Genomic DNA, 18892 nt, shown 5'->3' with positions numbered 1-18892 from the left:
CCAAAGGAAAATTGTAAAAAAAGTGACATTCCAGCGTATTCTGCACCTCTCCACCGAATTCAGCTGAGATAGGCTCCAGCCACTTGGGACCCTAATGAAAACAAGCGGTATAGAAGATGGTGATACGTAAACTGCCGACTCTGGTTGTACCTTATCCTATCACCATGATGGGGACATTAATGAAAGGGTGCCTAAAAGTGGTATATGGTTTGCTTCCGTTATATTGGTACCAGTGGCGTGCCGTGAGTGCCATCAGAGCCTTCTCTGCTGGCCTAAACACTCTCACTGACCTACAATTAGAACTTAATTAAATTATTATTCCCCTCCTTGAGCCATCACCTTGTCATGGTGGAGGGGTTTGTGTGTCCCAATGAACCTAGGAGCTAAGTTGTCTGGGGCTTTATGAACCTGTCAGGGTCACCCAAATAACTCCTAGGTGAGGGACCAGACTAAGTACGGCTCAAAGACCACTTATGATGACGACAAATATTAGATCTCGTTTTCCCTCGGTCGGAGGCGGGTTACCGGGATCCCCCTCTGGAGCCAGGTGTGGAGGTGGGGCTCGAAGGCGAGCGCCTGGTGGCCAGGCCTGCACCCATGGGTCACGGCTGGGCACAGCCCGAAAGGGTAACCTGGGTCCCCCTTCCCATAGGCTCACCACCTGTGGGAGGGGTCATAGGGGTCGGGTGGAGTGCGAGCTGGGCGGTGGCCGAAGGCAGCGACCTTGGCGATCCGATCCCTGGCTACAGAAGCTGGCTCTTGGGACGTGGAACGTCACCTCTCTGGGAGAGAAGGGAGCCCGAGCTTGTGCGCGAGTTCGAGAAGTTCCGACAAGATATAGTCGGGCTCGCCTCCACACACAGCTTGGGCTCTGCTACCAGTCCTCTCAAGAGGGGTTGGACTCTTCCACTCTGGAGTTGCCCACGGTGAGAGGCGTCGAGCAGGTGTGGGTATATTTATTGCCCCCCAGCTCAGCGCCTGTACATTGGGGTTCACCCCGGCGGAAGTGAGGGCAGCCTCCATCCGCCTTCGGGTGGGGTCCTGACTGTTGTTTGTGCGTACACACTAGGCCGCAGTTCGACCGACTCTGTGGTCATGTCATCGGACTTGCGGCCACATGTCTTGGACACTTGGGTAATGAGAGGAGCTGTCAACTGATCACCACCTGATTGTGTGTTGGCTCTGATGGTGGGGGAAGATGCCAACCTGGCAGGCCCAAACGTATTGTGAGGGTCTGCTGGGAACGTCTGGCAAAATCCCCTGTTAAAAGGAGTTTAACTCTCACCTCCAGCAGAACTTCACCCACGTTCTGGGGGAGGCAGGGGACATTAAGTCCGAGTGGACCAAAATCACTAATTTATTATGCAGTCGTCGATTAAAATGTTACACACTCGTCACCCAGCTGTGCACATCAATGTCTGCAGTCACACCGACAACCCCACCGTGCAAAATACTTAATACTTCACAAGAGCAAATATCTGTGCTACATCATGTGACCAAACTCTTTTCAAACGTCTTTCAAAGCATTACAGCGATAAATTTTAACAAAATAAGCCTACTTAAATGCTTCAAACCTCACTATTTTCACTGATTATTGTAAAAAAACAAAAACATCCAGACTTTCAATGTATGCAAAAATTATGCCAATTGGTTTATGTAGGAATAGGCAATTCTCAGACATTTTGAGCGTTCAAGAGCATTTATAGATTCAAGCTATTGTCACCACTTTAAATGTGTAAACAACAGATGAAGTAGGGATCAGACCAACATAATCGATTTGTGAACCAACCAAGAACAGGAAATATGCTCGTCTTCTGTCGCTGACGTCAGCAGGCTGATGTGTCAATCAGGCAGGTTTCGACCTGAATGTGGGCGGGCCAAAATCTGGCTGAAAACCAAATATGTCATCAGAAAACAAGCCTAAAATTACTTCCTAGTCTATTTTGGGAGGATTTTTAAGTCCAGAACTTTGGCATAAGTTCCAATGTTGGCAGAACTAGGTCCTTTAGGTTTGTCTTCACCCTCTCCATATCTTCACCCTCTCCATATCTCGCTCCTTTTACGCCAACTGGAATGCCTTTTAGTTAATGTTATTACCAAGAAGTAATGATTTCACTTCACTCTTCTTAGCATGTGAATCTTTATTAGAAGAAGAGATTTGTTTGTAAAGAGAGCATTTTGTATTCTTCCAATTTTATTTATGTAATGTGCTGAAGTGAAGATTATCTGCTAACAAATCCGCAGACTAGCATAGGTACCATACCATTACGGTGGATGCCAGCTACCAAAGTATCCACATCAGAACCTTGAAAGGCAAACCGTTGTAATGTCCCAGATTATCTCCCTACTCGTCACTTTAAACCGCATACACTCCTTGAAGTCTCAGCGCCCTTTGCACAATGGTCATTGCACCGGACTATTGCAATATTAGTCATTCGAACTGCTTTAAGTGCTAGAGGACTCTGCATCTTTTTGCACAATTGTCAAAAAAAAAAAAAAAAGTGTACCGGCATTACCAGATAACTAGCAACCCTTTACTGCTCAGTGACTGTTTTTTTTTGTCAATGTCTTTCTGTCTCCAAAGTGTTCTGTAAATTGACTGTCTGTTGTCGTACAAGAGCGGCTCCAACTACCGGAGACAAATTCCTTGTGTGTTTTTGGACATACTTGGCAAATAAAGATGATTCTGATTCTGATTTATCTAATTGTACCACTCGGTTGAACTACAAATCTAAAGACCGAGGAGACATTCAACATTAATAGCATTAGTTATTCAGAATGAAACGTAGTGACTGTTTTTGGAAAACACTTAAAAGCTGAAAAAGGCCAGTTGAGAGTTGACATTTTCATTCTGAAGGAACAATCTAAACTAACATACCCCAACGGAATATTATTGGGGAGGGGTGGGGGGAATGAGTGAATGGTGACAAAAAATCTCCACTTTTTTTTTTTTTGCCACTCCAGTGAGAATTTTACAGGTATGGTAATGCACATTACTTTCTCCCTGAGAGTGTCTGTGTTTTTTGAAAACACTTAAAGCTGAAAAACACCAGTTGAGAGTTGACATTTTCATTCTGAACGAACAATCTAAACTAACATACCCCAACGGCATATTATTGGGGGGGGGGGGGGGTGAGTGAATGGTGAAAAATATCTGCACCTTTTTTTTTTTTTTTTCCACTCCACTCCAATGAGAAATGTAAAGGTATGGTAATGTACAGTACTTTTTTTCCCTGTGAGTGTCTGTGAGCATTTGAATGTAAGCCCCTTGAGAATACACCTCACATACCGTATGTGGTATCTCCATGTACAAGCCCAATTCCAATGAAGTTGGGACGTTGTGTTAAACATAAATAAAAACAGAATACATTGATTTGCAAATCATATTCAACCTATATTTAATTGAATACACTACAAAGACAAGATATTTAATGTTCAAACTGATAAACCTTATTGTTTTGAGCAAATAATCATTATCTTAGAATTTTATGGCTGCAACACGTTCCAAAAAAGCTGGGACAGGTGGCAAAAAAGACGAGAAAGTTGAGGAATGCTCATCAAACACCTGTTTGGAACATCCCACAGGTACACAGGCTAATTAGGAACAGGTGGGTGCCATGATTGGGTATAAAAGGAGCTTCCCTGAATTGCTCAGTCATTCACAAGCAAAGATGGGGCGAGGTTCACCTCTTTGTGAACAAGTGTGTGAGAAAATAGTCGAACAGTTTAAGGACAATGTTCCTCAACGTACAATTGCAAGGAATTTAGGGATTTCATCATCTACGGTCCATAATATCATCAAAAGGTTCAGAGAATCTGGAGAAATCACTGCATGTAAGCGGCAAGGCCGAAAACCAATATTGAATGCCCGTGACCTTTGGGCCAAAGAGGAAAAGAACCATCCGGACTGTTATGGACGCAAAGTTCACAAGCCAGCATCTGTGATGGTATGGGGCTGTGTTAGTGCCAATGGCATGGGTAACTTACACATCTGTGAAGGCACCATTAATGCTGAAAGGTACATACAGGTTTTGGAGAAACATATGCTGCCATCCAAGCAACGTCTTTTTCATGGATGTCCCTGCTTATTTCAGCAAGACAATGCCAAACCACATTCTGCACGTGTTTCAAAAGCGTGGCTTCGTAGTAAAAGAGTGCGGGTCCTAGACTGGCCTGCCTGCAGTCCAGATCTGTCTCCCATTGAAAATGTGTGGCGCATTATGAAGCGTAAAATACGACAACGGAGACCCCTGACTGTTGAACAGCTGAAGCTGTACATCAAGCAAGAATGGGAAATAATTCCACCTTCAAAGCTTCAACAATTAGTGTCCTCAGTTCCCAAACGTTTATTGAATGTTGTAAAAGAAAAGGTGATGTAACACAGTGGTAAACATGACCCTGTCCCAGCTTTTTTGGAACGTGTTGCAGCCATAAAATTCTAAGTTAATGATTATTTGCTAAAAACTATCAAGTTTATCAGTTTGAATATTAAATATCTTGTCTTTGTAGTGTATTCAATTAAATATAGGTTGATGATTTGCAAATCATTGTGTTCTCTTTTTATTTATGTTTAACACAACGTCCCAACTTCATTGGAATTGGCGTTGTATATTTGATGAGATAAACATGTTCATTTAACTTCACAGGAATTTACTTACCCTGGAAATGAGCTCTCCCACCATGCCGCTCCACGTTCCGTTCGCTCCAGGGACACCATACAGTCCGTCCCCCACCAGTCGGATACGATACTTGAACTTGAGTATGGCTGCCAGCTCCTTTAGCATGTCAACACAGAAGCCTTCGTAGCGCTCATTTCCCTCCAGTTCCTGGTGATTCGGCTGCAGCATCACATATGGATTCTCCTGAATTACATAAATAAAGTTTGCATTATCAACATATAATACTTTTCTGTCAATCAAATGTTTTTGTTCACATGTTCAGCTGCTGAAAATTTACAGCGTTTTTGGCAGTATTTTCAACATTACTGTAATAAACACTGGCAAAAAATAGTGAATATGATTAAATACAGTGATAGTGGGAAAAAAGCAATTAAGGAAAAAATGTTTATTTCTTTAAGTTTTATTAATCATGCTGTTATTGTATGTTTATATACAGTACAATACTGTTGAGTGCTATTATTCTTCATCAAAGAACAAATGTTTTTTTTAGGGGGGTGGAACACAATGGCATTTCCAGTCATTTCAATGGGGAACATTTATTTGAGAGGAGTGTTTTGAATGACCAATTAAACTCCTAAGTCAAGGTACCACCGTTTATTTGAAATACGGTAGGAAGGGAGTAAAAAAACAAAATATTTTTTTACAGCAGCTCTCTTCGGCTGTGTCTTCATGTTATTGGAATAAGGGATGTGTGTCAAGCTGGTGTGCTCGGGTTCCGGTACATCAAAATGAATGTCCATTGTGCACCACTTTGCTGCTGTTTCCACACTCACAGCTCATAAACCCAGTAAAAATATGTCTTGTAAGACACCATCAGAATGGATTCTTCTGCTGACGAGGCCCACCTTTTACAGCTAGTATCCAAGTTTCTTCTCTGTTGTAAGTTGTGAAGAGTTTCCAAATAACATGTTGAAGTGATTTTCAACAATGTTATAATTTGGCTGTGCAAGCACCAACTGTTCCAAAGCAGATGCTGAGCTCCTTAGTAACAGGTAAGTACATTTAGTTTGTTACCAATGGGCTCTGCTGACTTGAAGTAAAAGCCACATAATAATGATAATTACTCTACACACAAATTGTCAATGTCTGAGAGTGTGCTGCCCAGCAGGATGCCTCGTGCTGTTGTCATAGCAAAAACCCTTTGTCTCTACCTGTCAAGTGCAGATACAAGAGTTCATAACTGATCGTCTAATCACAAGGAGTAATTTGCACAACTTTGCAACGCCATACAGTCTGACCAAGAGGCTGCATACAATCACCATTATTGTAAATAAGCACATTTATTTGTCATTACATCTACAGTAAAGGAGGGGAAAAGTATTAGCAATATGTTTTTGTTACTATGTTTAAAATTAAATTCATTTTGAGACATTGAACGACAATTTTAATAGTAACTTTTGTGAAATTTGTGGGCAACACACCTCCATGTGCATGTTGGTGCAATAGTGGCCCTTAAAGTAATGCATTTACTGCTGTTTCTAACCATGTATGTAAGCAGTTAAAGTGCAGCATACACTACACCCAGGAAAATATCAGTATAGTATAAAATTTTAAATCCTACCTCATAAATAAAAAGTGCTGACAACCTTGGATGACGATCGTAATGTTTTGAGCAGACGACTGACTATAAAAGAACTACTTTTGCAGAAATAGACCATGTATTCTGCTGACTTCAATGTTAAATATAAAAGCAATTACGTTTTAGCAAGCTACCTTTCATTAAAATGAATGAAAATCTAAAAAGGAGACCTGCAACTTACACTGACGTTCCATAAAAGCGTGTTCTGAAGTGTAAGTGCGCTTAAAAATGTTAAAACATTAATCACACTTACAGTATGTATAACATATAGTGATGTCAATAAACAAAAAACATACTGAACAAATGCAACATCTTTTTTTTATCCAATTTTTAAAGAGTTGAACTCAAAAATGCAATTTACTCATCTAAAATCTAACTGAACTCACTTACGCTAACTAACTAACTAACAAAAGACCTATTTCTCACAAATCTGTCTGAATCTTTGTTCGTGAGCACTTCACCTTTGCCGAGATAACACTAAGTTCACTAATCAAACGACACAAGAAAGTCACATGCCCACACACAAAGTCCTCTATTAGGCTTTGCGGGCCAATCAAAGTGAAAAGAAACGGCTCATGTTCACATTTCAGACTACGAAGAACAATAGCCTTATTGTGCAGTACAGTCTTGTAACTGCCCAAACTTGGAAATTTCAGCCCACTTCAAACTTGAGAAAATATCTTGTGGCAAGTTGCAGATGTTTTTGTTTTGCCTGTGCTTATAGAAACAATAGATTTATTTTATGGTCATACTGTAAGTAACTGTTAAACTTGAAGCGTAATCTCGCTCTCTTTCTCACACACATACATGCACGCTTGCACACACACACACACACACACACACACACACACACACATACACACACACACACACACTGAAGTTGAAGTGTAAGTGCCATAAAACAGATCTAGTAAAGAGACTATACTATATCAATAAATCTGGTCAACTAACAGCTTCTCCATTCAGCCATTCTGCTTAATAAAGCAAATAATGATTCTGTCAGGCCCTATGCATGCGTTTTGTTTTTTTGGCACTTGAAATGGTGATGGCATTGTGTGGACTCTCATTGAATATGACTTTGAATGTGATTGGTTAATTCTGAAGACAGCCACATGCCAGTTTTAAGAATGTGTGCACACTTGGTCACCTAACAAGGTAAAAAACCAGGTGAGACAGAACATCTCTTTTGCAATGGGGACCAGGCCAAGAAGGCAGCAAGTTATATCCCAAGTCTGAGTCAATCACATACAAGAATATTTCAGCTGTTTATTTGGCACCTCACCTCTCAAAAAGATACAAAAATAAATCGAGTTGTACAAGTTCTAGGTTACATTGATGATGGAAAAAGTTTGAAAATTATTTTGGTTTAAATTCTTTTACATCACAAAAACCTGGAATTTGAACAGGGGTGTGTAAACTTTTAATATCCACTGCAGTCTTGTTCGTGTTTTTGTAATCTCTGCCTGGTGAGCCTTATTGTGCTGTTTAACAAGTGGAAAAAAGACAATTTCTTGGAGCTGAATTTGCCTTAATTTGTTATTTTATAAAGGTTATTTTATTTGACAATCATGCTCTGATTTTAAAAAAAAATGGATCAGTCTTGAGTACAATATTTGGCTACTCTTTCCACTTCTGGTTAACAGAGGAGTTGTTACGATTTGTTTTGGCAGTGGGAAAATAAATGTGTTGGAATTAATGCTCAAACGTGACATACTTTATTGCCAGTGAGCCAGACTTCAACAAGATAGCTTTCTAAATAACTATCGTGGTATATTCATTCCAGGCACTTTTGAAAAAAGTCAAAATATTCTTACTTATGAAAGGTTATTCCCAGTTCGGAGTTCCCTTGATTGTATAACACGTGTGCAACCGTATGCAATGTGCAGGCATCCTTGTTATTTTGGTTTCCAAAAACATGGAATGCACCGACACTTTGCCCGCACTAGATTAGCTAGATGGAATGCACCGACACTTTGCCCGCACTAGATTAGCTAGATGGAATGCACCGACACTTTGCCCGCACTAGATTAGCTAGATGGAATGCACCGATACTTTGCCCCCACAGCATTAGCTATATGCTAAGTTCCAATGGACAAAAATAAAGTACAAAAAATAACAGAGAGAGAGTGAAGACAATGCTTGCTTCTAGCATCAAATTAAGGGTTGGATTAGATGGAACAGGTTGCGTGCCAAGCTGCCACTTTATAGCAATTCATTTTCTCTTCTGCCTTGATGATGTATGGTATTTTTGTATCCTCTAACCTGTAATTATGTGGCAAAATTTGATTTACCTTCTCCGGGTCGTGTTGATTTATTCGTGTTGAAAAGAACAGCATCATTTGGAGCTTTATTGCCTTTGGCTGGTGATGATAAAGCTTTCTTATACATTCTCTGTGCTGAGTAACATTAAACATTAAAGCTGACAGGAACAGGAATCAATAAAAGAGGGACCGCCTGTCGTTTATGTGTCTTGATGTGGTGGCCTGACTGCTATCATGCCTGTTTTTCCTCTCCTTTGGCAATATGGAAATAGAAACAATCTGTTCCATGGTCAATCAGACTGAGACAGCCTCTCGTATGTTGTATGTTTCATTCTGCCTAGCTCTGCTTGATGAGTCAAATAGAGTCGTACGTCACTAATAGTTACGTTGGATTGGTGAAAAAAAGTCATGTGACAAGTCTCCTGAACAAACCAAAACAGACTGCACAAGTAATAAGAAATACCTGTAGACAAACATACATCTGTGGCTGCCTAGCAAGTGTATGTAACTTTCAAACTGGTGTGTTTTTGGAAACATTTAGCAGAAAGTATTGGCTACACGGGCATAGTTCGAAACAGGCTGAAACAAGCTGCGGTGCCAACGATTTTCCCTTCCACAATCGCGTCTTTAACCTGGGTGTCATGGTAATGGTGACATGCCGCAGGATGGACGGAGGTAAACATTTCTTTGCATGTCCTACGATTATACCATTGATGGTGATAATTCACTGTACAGTGGAAATGTATTAAAACCATTTGCGGTTACAGTTTAAACCAAATCGGCACGTTGTTTACATTTCATGTGCAATTGACTGCTCATGAATCTATGGGTTTTCCACTACCGACAGCTTACTGGAGCAAATACACTGTACATTTGAATATATATGGAATATGTATATATACAGTACATACACATACCAGCCTCACATAAAATCCTTGCACTCTGACCTTTTAAGCAAATGTAATGGATTAAGTGTAGCTCATTACAACTCACCTCTGCATGTGCTATACAGGGTCATATGGAAATGCAAGCGTCTTTAGCACACACGAGTAAGAACTCAGCCGAAGACACAACAAAAGTTGGACTTTTAAAGCAGCCTCTTATTCCCAGGCCAAGTAGAGTCTGGTGGTGGACTGATAAGTGTGCTGGATGACTCATTTGGACACTAAATAGAATACACGCACACAGGTTACACAACATTAGGTACATCTAATGAGATGCATTAGAAGAGCTGTATCAACAATTCTGCCTTTAGAAAGATAATAATGCACATTTTTTTATACACACACTTAGAGAGGTACTGTATTCACTTAATGTGTGGTCAAAATATTACAACCGTCTCTCAGTGTGACGCGGTACAGTTCTACACTGCTGTAAACTACAATCACAATTATAAACATATTGTTTAAGGTCCCATATTTTACCAAACCATTTTTTCTAGTATTTGGGATGTTATATTGGCTCTATAGTGCCTTAGTAAACATGCAAAATATGAATTAAAATCATCCACGCATTCCTGAGTGGAGACATTCTTCTGCCGAGAGGCCAGAAATCATGTCATTCGATTTTCTCGAGCTTATCGATGTCACTTGCGAAGATCTCCGCCTACCTCTCTGCATAACAAACATGTGATTTTACAAGTAGTGAGGGTTGGGTCTTCTACACTGAGCCAACCAATCAGAGGAAAGGGGTCGAACTTTCACGCTTTAATTATTACAAACAAATGAATTTGTTTTCATCGCATTTTCAGTTCCAAACAACACTTGAATGTTGTCTTAGCCAAATATGGACAAAGTGGATACAGAGCTGGGTCAAACAGAAGTAGCTGTCAGACGGGAGACTCAATCAAATAATTGACACAGATGGGAATATTGTTACCTCTGGAAAAATGTGTTTAGTTGCATTTCAATACAAAACAGTAGGCAACTAACAGAAAATATACTTGGCCAAAATTCAACAGACCTAAAGTTTAGGTGCCATTTTAGGAAAAAAAATTTCAGAACAGTTTTGCCTTTAAAAGGTTTCTGCATGGCACCTGAAAAGTTGGACCACATGTCGGAGGGTTGAAGTTCTTCGGGGGCATCCAAACTGAATCCTGTAGTTTTCTTTAAATGAAATTTGCCTCCAGTCCGTCTGAGCAACGCTGTTTCACCTAATTCCTCCATTTTGGTAGCTGAGCACTGATGCGTGCGTCAGTGTAATCGGTGTACCAGGAAATCGTGCACTGACAAAGGTTTAAGTGTTGTTTGGGACTGAAAATGCGATTAAAACAAATTTCATTTGTTTGTAGTAATTAAAGATCCCTTATAATAACATAATTAAAATAATGCCAAGAATTAAACATTTTGTGCATCATAATTTATTCATCACATCCTATATACACTATGTCTGTGAGTATTGTTATATTGTTTGTCGGGATATGTACCTCCACCATTTGTGTTCAAAATTGTGTTGCTTGAAGCGTTATAACACCACTACGTTGATGCTACTCGTTAGCCCCGCCTATGTTATTTTGCATTGAGCTCAATGAACCTATGGCAAAGCTATGCGGTTACAGTATTTCAAATAATCAGTGTGTAATTTTCTTTGTTTTATGTTTAGTTTGACAGTAAACCTCAACTGGGAGTATCACAAACAGCTTGAAGCCTCATTAAAAATTTTTTTTACTAACTGCCAAACTGCTGCTTGGTGTGGAGTTGAGTTTACTGCCACCATATCACATTGCTATCTCAAATTTTTGCTCGCAAGGCAAAGCACAACAAATTGGCTGATCGGTTGTTCATATCTCCAAAAACTCATAAGTCGGGTCACTCATATCTCAAAGCACCACCATACCATTTGTGAGAAAGACCGACTTGTAATAGGACAGATATGACAAGTACTGTATCGATTGCAATATAGTTGCAGCTGGAGCCAATAAAACACAACATACAAAGATAATTCTATCTCACAGAAACGAATAATTGGCTTTTTCCATCACATGGCTGTGCTCAATGAGGTAATAAAGACCATGAATCCACTACAGTGTAAAAATGGGATCAATGATTACAAACCCATGACCCGCGGGCCCGAGGGGAAGTGGTCGTCAATTCTGCGACTATGACAGAAATAGTGTAATAAAACCGCTGCATACAGGCCATGGAATAGCATCAAGAATTCTTGCTCACGCACATGCTAGAAGCAGGCGTCTGTTATTAGTTGAAGTGCTAATTCAAGAGCTCACAAACAGTCTAGCAGGTAAAAAAACAACAACACTTTACCCGCTGGACACAAGCAAGATAAGAGCGACACGGCAATCATATTGTGATGTATGAGCTGTGATAGACCCTGAAAATTGCCCCGCGGTGGTTTCCAAAGTTTGGTCGAGGGACTGTATCTGCAAAATGAAATCAAGGTTCAGCGCTCGCTCAATTCATTCTTTCATACCCACTTCCTGTTGTGAAAGAACCATCTCATTTGTTCCCAGACATTCACATCTTCATCTGCCCCCTTCCTCCTGTGTGAAATGGAACGTTCTTTCTCAATGAGACCAACAAAATATGTCTGTGTTATTTCCCTCATTCCTGTGGCACTGCAGCTGATAATACAGATGCTCAGACTCCACATTCGGCAAATTGCTACTTTAAACTTTAACACCTGATTCATCCATGAGGAATGAATGCAATAAACACGTAACATGAAAATTTGTGGCTATACTTCACACTGTGATGTTTATCGGAAGTGATGCACACGAAGGAATTTATCAGAGCAAACTAGTGGAGTTAATCTGTTAATTTTCATGAAAACCTCTGCACATCTATTCATGAGCTACCCAAAAATGTATTTCTAATTCATATTACATCCAGTCTTTTCCTTTGCTTTGGCTCAGTAGCTAGAATGAACTACCATATAAACAAATATTTCAATTACAGAAGGCGCAACCCGAATTTGTATCTAAGTCGGACTGCACTATACTCTATCAACAGTCTAACCTCTCTCCATAACCGACACCAATGCAGTAGTAAAGTCACAATTACATTAAATACAACCCCAATTCCAATGAAGTTGCGACGTTGTGTTAAACATAAATAAAAACAGATTACAATGATTTGCAAATCATGTTCAACCTACATTTAATTGAATAAACTACAAAGAGAAGATATTTAATGTTCAAACTGATAAACTTTATTGTTTTTAGCAAATAATCATTAACTTAGAATTTTATGGCTGCAACACGTTCCAAAAAAACCGGGACAGGTGGCAAAAAAGACTGAGAAAGTTGAGGAATGCTCATCAAACACCTGTTTGGAACATCCCACAGGTGAACAGGCTAATTGGGAACAGGTGGGTGCCATGATTGGGGAGAAAAGGAGCTTCCCTGAATTGCTCAGTCATTCACAAGCAAAGATGGGGTGAGGTTCACCTCTTTGTGAACAAGTGCATGAGAAAATAGTCGAACAGTTTAAGGACAATGTTCCTCAACGTACAATTGCAAGGAATTTAGGGATTTCATCATCTACGGTCCATAAAAGTTTTCTGGAGAAATCACTGCATGTAAGCGACAAGGTCAAAAACCAACATTGAATGCTTCGATCCCTCAGGCGGCACTGCATCAAAAAGCGACATCAATGTGTAAAGGATATCACCACATGGGCTCAGGAACATTTCAGAAAACCAATGTCAGTAAATACATTTCGGCGCTACATCTGTAAATGCAACTTGAAACTCTACTATGCAAAGCAAAAGCCATTTATCAACAACACCAGAAACGCCGCCGGCTTCATTGACATCGTGTCCGTTCCTGTTTGTACTCGTAATGTATCATGAACGTGTCATTTAATCACACGAGAACAGTGATGCCAATAACTTGTTACTCTAATATGACCAGATCTTTTCTAAATGAGTAATCTCATGCGTTACTATTTTCAGAGCGGTAATCAGATTAAAGTTACCGTAATTTCTCGTGTATAATACGCACCCCCAAAATTGACCTAAACATTCTGGAAAACCCTTCTACCTATGTATAATGCATTTTTATAATGCATGATTTTGCATCTACCCATATGATCAAAACATGAAGCATTATATGTATTTTGTTCTTTTTTCAAATAATAATTCTGGTTAAGCACTTTACTTGAACACGTAATACTTTTTACATTATACATGAAGCTTCTGTTAATGATGTACAATCTGATCTGTCTATTAATTGGTGTACTACTCGCCCCACTCCACTGTTGCACTCTATGTGTAGCTGTGACGAACCCTCACCGCCACCCCGTCACTGGTTGGAAGACGAGTGCGCTGACCGTTAAGATAAAAGCCCTTTGCTGCTAACTCAGCATTAACATAACATAACATTCGCAGTTTCGCACAGCGCAATCTGGCCTCCGTTACACATGCAATTGTGACCTTAGATATGCCAATGTAACAAAAGTAGACATTCAAGCTTACATGTGGTGTTATCCACTGTTTTGTTTTGTAAAACCACTCCTTGCTGATCTAATGCTGTTAACTCATGTTTTATGAACATGAAGAATTTAATAGGTATATTTATAAACAATGTACATTGTAAACGTCAAGTTTTGCCATTACAGTATTACCAGTTAAATGTTAGAACAAAAAAAGATATATTTTATATTTGATATATATATATATATATATATATATATATATATATATATATATATATATATATATATATATATATATATATATAAGTAATTACTTCAAGTGAAGTTGAGAAAGACTCATTTTATTTTTTCATAAAAACAAGTAGTCTATTTGAAATCAAGAAAGGATGTATATTTTTTTTATTAAAAAACATCTGTTAAGTGAAGTCAATAAATACTGTCTTTATTTTATTTTTCATAAAAACTTTATTATTAAACATTACTGTTAAAAATGCAGAGCTGCCAACCTAGAAAAATTCATTTCCAGAACAATTTGTCCAAATTTGTGTGAATTTCCATATTTTCAAAATTTGGTAAAAAACATTACCATGGGACAGTCATAATCGTTATCGGTAATAAATTATGGCTTCAATATTTGTCATTTTAAACTTTTTATTACATCAACTTTGTAATGGCTGATGCAGTTGCAACCGGAATCAAAGTACCAGTATATGAGATTTCAACGTGCCTATGGATTAAAGGGCCTTTGCCAATTCTTTTTTCAACCATGGTAACAAAAAAAGTAAGTCTATTAAGTCAGATTAATCAGATCTCAAATGTCCAAATTAAAACTTAGCACTATTTTACAAACAAACAAATAACATTGCTGATAGATTGACTTGGATAGTTTATGTATGGACAATAGTTATTTTTTTGTTTCTATTTTGTGTAATGTACTTGCAGTATGTCGTCTCTTGCTTCGCACAATGCTATTTATATTACATGGCTGTGGTTTCTGCTGCACAAAAACCTGATCGACTACAAATCAAGAAACTGACAGAATCCATGGATGGAAGGCTTATTACCATTACTGAGAAGAAGTGTGGCTATGTTGGTCCCAGTTTTTCTTTTTTTTAACATATCATTTTCCATCAGTTTCTATTGGAAATTCGAGTTGTTTGTTTATAATTCTCAGTTAAATGAAAATAAAATGGGAAAATGTGTTTTTCATTTAGTTGCATAATAATTCTGCACACCAATAGTTACCTAATAATTGTCCACATACTGATACTCTGCTAAGAAAGCCTACACCTCCCTTTGACTTTCTTAAATATTTTTATTTAAAACGTATCAACATTTTGGATGAACCTAAATCACTGTGGTTGGTGATTAATAGAACTAACAACACTTGGGTAATAATTCTGCACACGGTGTTTTTTCATCACTCACGGAATGACTCTTTACCAATCAAATTGCTTGGTTGGAACTAACTGTTGTATAAAGTGCTTTAAAACTGTCTCCTCATTTACCCACTGATGACGCAGCAACAGGGCGTTCAGTATCCTGATCAAGGACACCTTGACACGATCACAGGGGCTCCAGAACCCACAACCACTCTCCCACCTGAGCCATGTGAAGGTCTTTGCTAAAGGAATCATTGTGTTGAGGGTTTGAAGAAAACATTGTGTATTAGGCTACAATCTTTATGAATGAATCTATCCCAAATGGTTAATGCACTGGGAAGCTAGAAGGGATTCAATAAAAAATGGCAACAGGTAGGAGAGTGAAGGCAGTGAAGTGTCGCTCACACGATCTATATTTACGACAGATGGTGAGAAACCGTGACACGGTGAATTATTAGCTGATACCTTCGATAGAGGCACTCCGGGCAAAGTAACTGCACATTTCGCTGGGGAAATGCAACACTGATTTTCATGTGCCAGTCAACGCATTACTATGATGTGTGCATGCCGTGTCACTTACTAGTATTGTAGTGATGGTGAGAGTCGTGTTGAAGAGGGTGTCCGATACGTTGACTGATGGGAGCTTCTTCTCCATATACAGTCCATCTTCAGAGTGCCACAGGCCAATCTACGCACACACAATAAACACACGATCAGTCATTATGTCCAGCGGCTGGAAAAAGCCAATCGGATCATTTGACTTCATTCTTTCTAAAGGAGGATCACTATGACCTTCTCAAGACGGCGCAGGACACACAAGCAGCAATAAGCATGGCAGAATTGTGAGAAAAAAGGCAGTTAATAAACTTAGTGCAATTGCAGAATGAAGCTAAGACGACGTGTCTGCGGTTCCTAGAGGCGCAAACAAAGGCATGTATTCAATCAGCAGCGGCATAATGAGTTCATTAAACCAATTACCGGCATTTCCTGTGGCAGAGGGCCTCATTATTCTTAACCTGACAAACCAAGAATCAGTAAATTATAGAAACTGTTTGGAAAAAGTCAAGCAGAATCTTACAATGTGTTTGAATCAATCAGATAATCAAAAGCAGCAAATGTAGCCTGTCTATACAGACACGTGAAACTTATTTCCTAGTAGTTTGTTTTCAAGGAACTGAAAGGTTCTTTAGGCTTACTTTATATCTTCCCATCGCTAACCATGGTCCGTGGAACATTATACAAATCAAATGCAATATAGTGTCAAGTCAGACAAACCATTTGCGAGTTCTACAGCAACCACAACCACAAATTCTCCTTTTTCTCAAATAATTTACCTTGGTACTTCGTGTTTTTGGAATGTCATTAAACATTCAGCAAGATGGATTTGTAAGATTAAATACATTGCACTGCTCTGCAAGCCAGTTTTCCCTATTCATTGCCAAACTTACTCAGCAATGTTCAGTGAGACATATTTATTTTTATTTCTTTGCTTTTGCCAATTCGGGTCACAATGATTACAATCTTGACATAAAAAGAAATATATATATATTGCCTTTATGTTTCTCACATACGGTGTATCACACCATTTTTGGATGGGGTTTTAGCTTAAAAAAAATGAAAGAATTAAAAGTTAAGATCATCGCCTGCCACCGTGGGGGACCCAGGTTCAAGACCCCAACTGGACCATCCGCCAACATCCCCCGGACTCACGGCTGTGGTGTCCTTGAGCAAGACACTGATACCCCGAAATGCTCCCCGGGCGCTTCAGCTGCCCCCTGCTCCAGTGTGTTCCACTAACATGTGTATGTGTTCACTGTGATGGGTTAAATGCAGAGAACAAATTTCATGTGCATGCATGCATGTTCATGACAATAAAAGGTGATTCTTCTTCTTAAAAATAATTTTAGATTTAGATTTTTTGTTTGTTTGTTTATTTTCTGAGTTTCCGAGAGGGTAGGGATAGGTCACCACACGCACACACCCCAATAAAACCTGCTTACAAGATTAAAAAAAAAACCCAAAAAAAACACATTGTTGCATCTGTATTTTTGTTTTGTTTTGTTACCAGTCATGGCATAAACCACATAAAAATATGATGACAATAAATAAATAAAGGAACATCACACATTTCACTATACTGTACAGTAAAGATGTAAAACCATGTAATGAAATTGAAAGAAAAGCCCATTAAACTTGCATATGTCATTATTTAAAGAAGAAGAATTAAAAGTGCTCTTTTATTGAAATTTTAAAAATCGTATTTTCTTTAGATTTTTTGTGTTTGTTTGTCTTGTTTTTGAGCTTCTGAGAGGGCCGGGATAGGTCACCACACTCACACCCACACAACCTAAAACTTGCTCCAAGATAAAAAAAAAAAAAAAGAAGAAAAACACATTGTTGCATATGTATTTTTGTTTTGTTTTGTTACCAGTCATGGCTTACACCACATAAAAATATGATGACAATAAATAAATAAATGAACATCACACACTTCACGATAGTGTACAGTAAAGATGTAAAACCATGTGATGAAAGTGAAAGAAAAGCACATTAAACTGGCATACATCATTATTTAAAGAAGAAAAATATTTTCATGTACAATTTGTTGGAATAATTTATTTGAATTGTCATGCATATCATTAAAGGACCATACTGATAAAGCTAATCTGCAAGGATTTAGCCTTGGGGTGGAGGGTTACGGTTCAAGTCCCACTGTGGACAAATGTAAAATAGCAACTAATCGTTGGATTCTGCTTCCTTGCACTCAGAGATCTCTCCTTGCATGCCTGCATGTGTGTAATCTGGTCCTCTGTGTGGTGTGCAACACAGATGTGCAGCAGAGTGTGTTTGAATTTCCCCTTGAGGATTACAATGAGTATAATAAATTAAAATAAAAGACAAATGGGAAAATCCACACTGTCAAAACATGTAAACCACATCAAATGGTATCAGTTTAACATTCTTCAAGATGGATTTGTAAGATTAATTACATTGCACTGCTGTGTATACAGCTGCCTCGCAAGCCTTTTTCCCCCTATTCATTGTCAAATTACTCAGCAACGTTCTGTGAGATGTATTTATTTTTTTCTTTGCCAATTCTGGTCACAATAATTAAAATCTTGACATATATATATATATATATATATATGTATATATATATTCCCCCCCCCAACCCATACTGATACATGATTTATTTTCTTTGACCTTGAAACATGTAAATCACTTCTGCAAGTTCTGAGTTTATTAAATCTTCCCCAACACTAGATTAGATCAAAAGACAACCCTTGACCTGAAAGAAATGGTAAGTGACAACATAGGTGGTATGCGTACAACACTTTTAATTTCCTTGGCTTGTCAAATGTTCTATTTATGTACCGCACAGCAAAAACACAGTGTGATCAACATCAGATAACATGCAAATTGAGACTTTTTATTAGTTTTTATATGAGTGCTATTTTAATGTGGGAGTGATATTCAAGGAAGCCAACAGCACCTACGTAGAATACGACCAAAAAGCACACATACTAGAAAAAAGACAAACCTTCGTCAAATATTCATAGAGCTTGGTGACAAAATGTGCTTCTCATTGAACTATATCACG

The 18892-nt window shown here is 38.7% G+C and overlaps 1 protein-coding gene across 2 annotated transcripts in view; it reads right to left on the bottom strand.

Moving 5' to 3' along the window:
* grik4 (glutamate receptor, ionotropic, kainate 4) overlaps window positions 1-18892 on the bottom strand; it is a 408097-nt gene that overhangs the window by 35061 nt on the left and 354144 nt on the right. For both annotated transcript variants that reach the window (XM_061782686.1, XM_061782687.1), the window contains 2 exons: window positions 15872-15979; window positions 4659-4862 (listed from right to left, as the gene is read on the bottom strand). In XM_061782686.1, the coding sequence (XP_061638670.1) occupies window positions 4659-4862; window positions 15872-15979 (312 nt within the window). The remainder of the gene's footprint in view (window positions 1-4658; window positions 4863-15871; window positions 15980-18892) is intronic.

The sequence above is a fragment of the Phyllopteryx taeniolatus genome, chromosome 8 (genome assembly GCF_024500385.1).
Source record: "Phyllopteryx taeniolatus isolate TA_2022b chromosome 8, UOR_Ptae_1.2, whole genome shotgun sequence".
Classification (NCBI taxonomy): Eukaryota; Metazoa; Chordata; class Actinopteri; order Syngnathiformes; family Syngnathidae; genus Phyllopteryx; species Phyllopteryx taeniolatus.
This window is presented reverse-complemented; position numbering and strand designations above follow the sequence as displayed.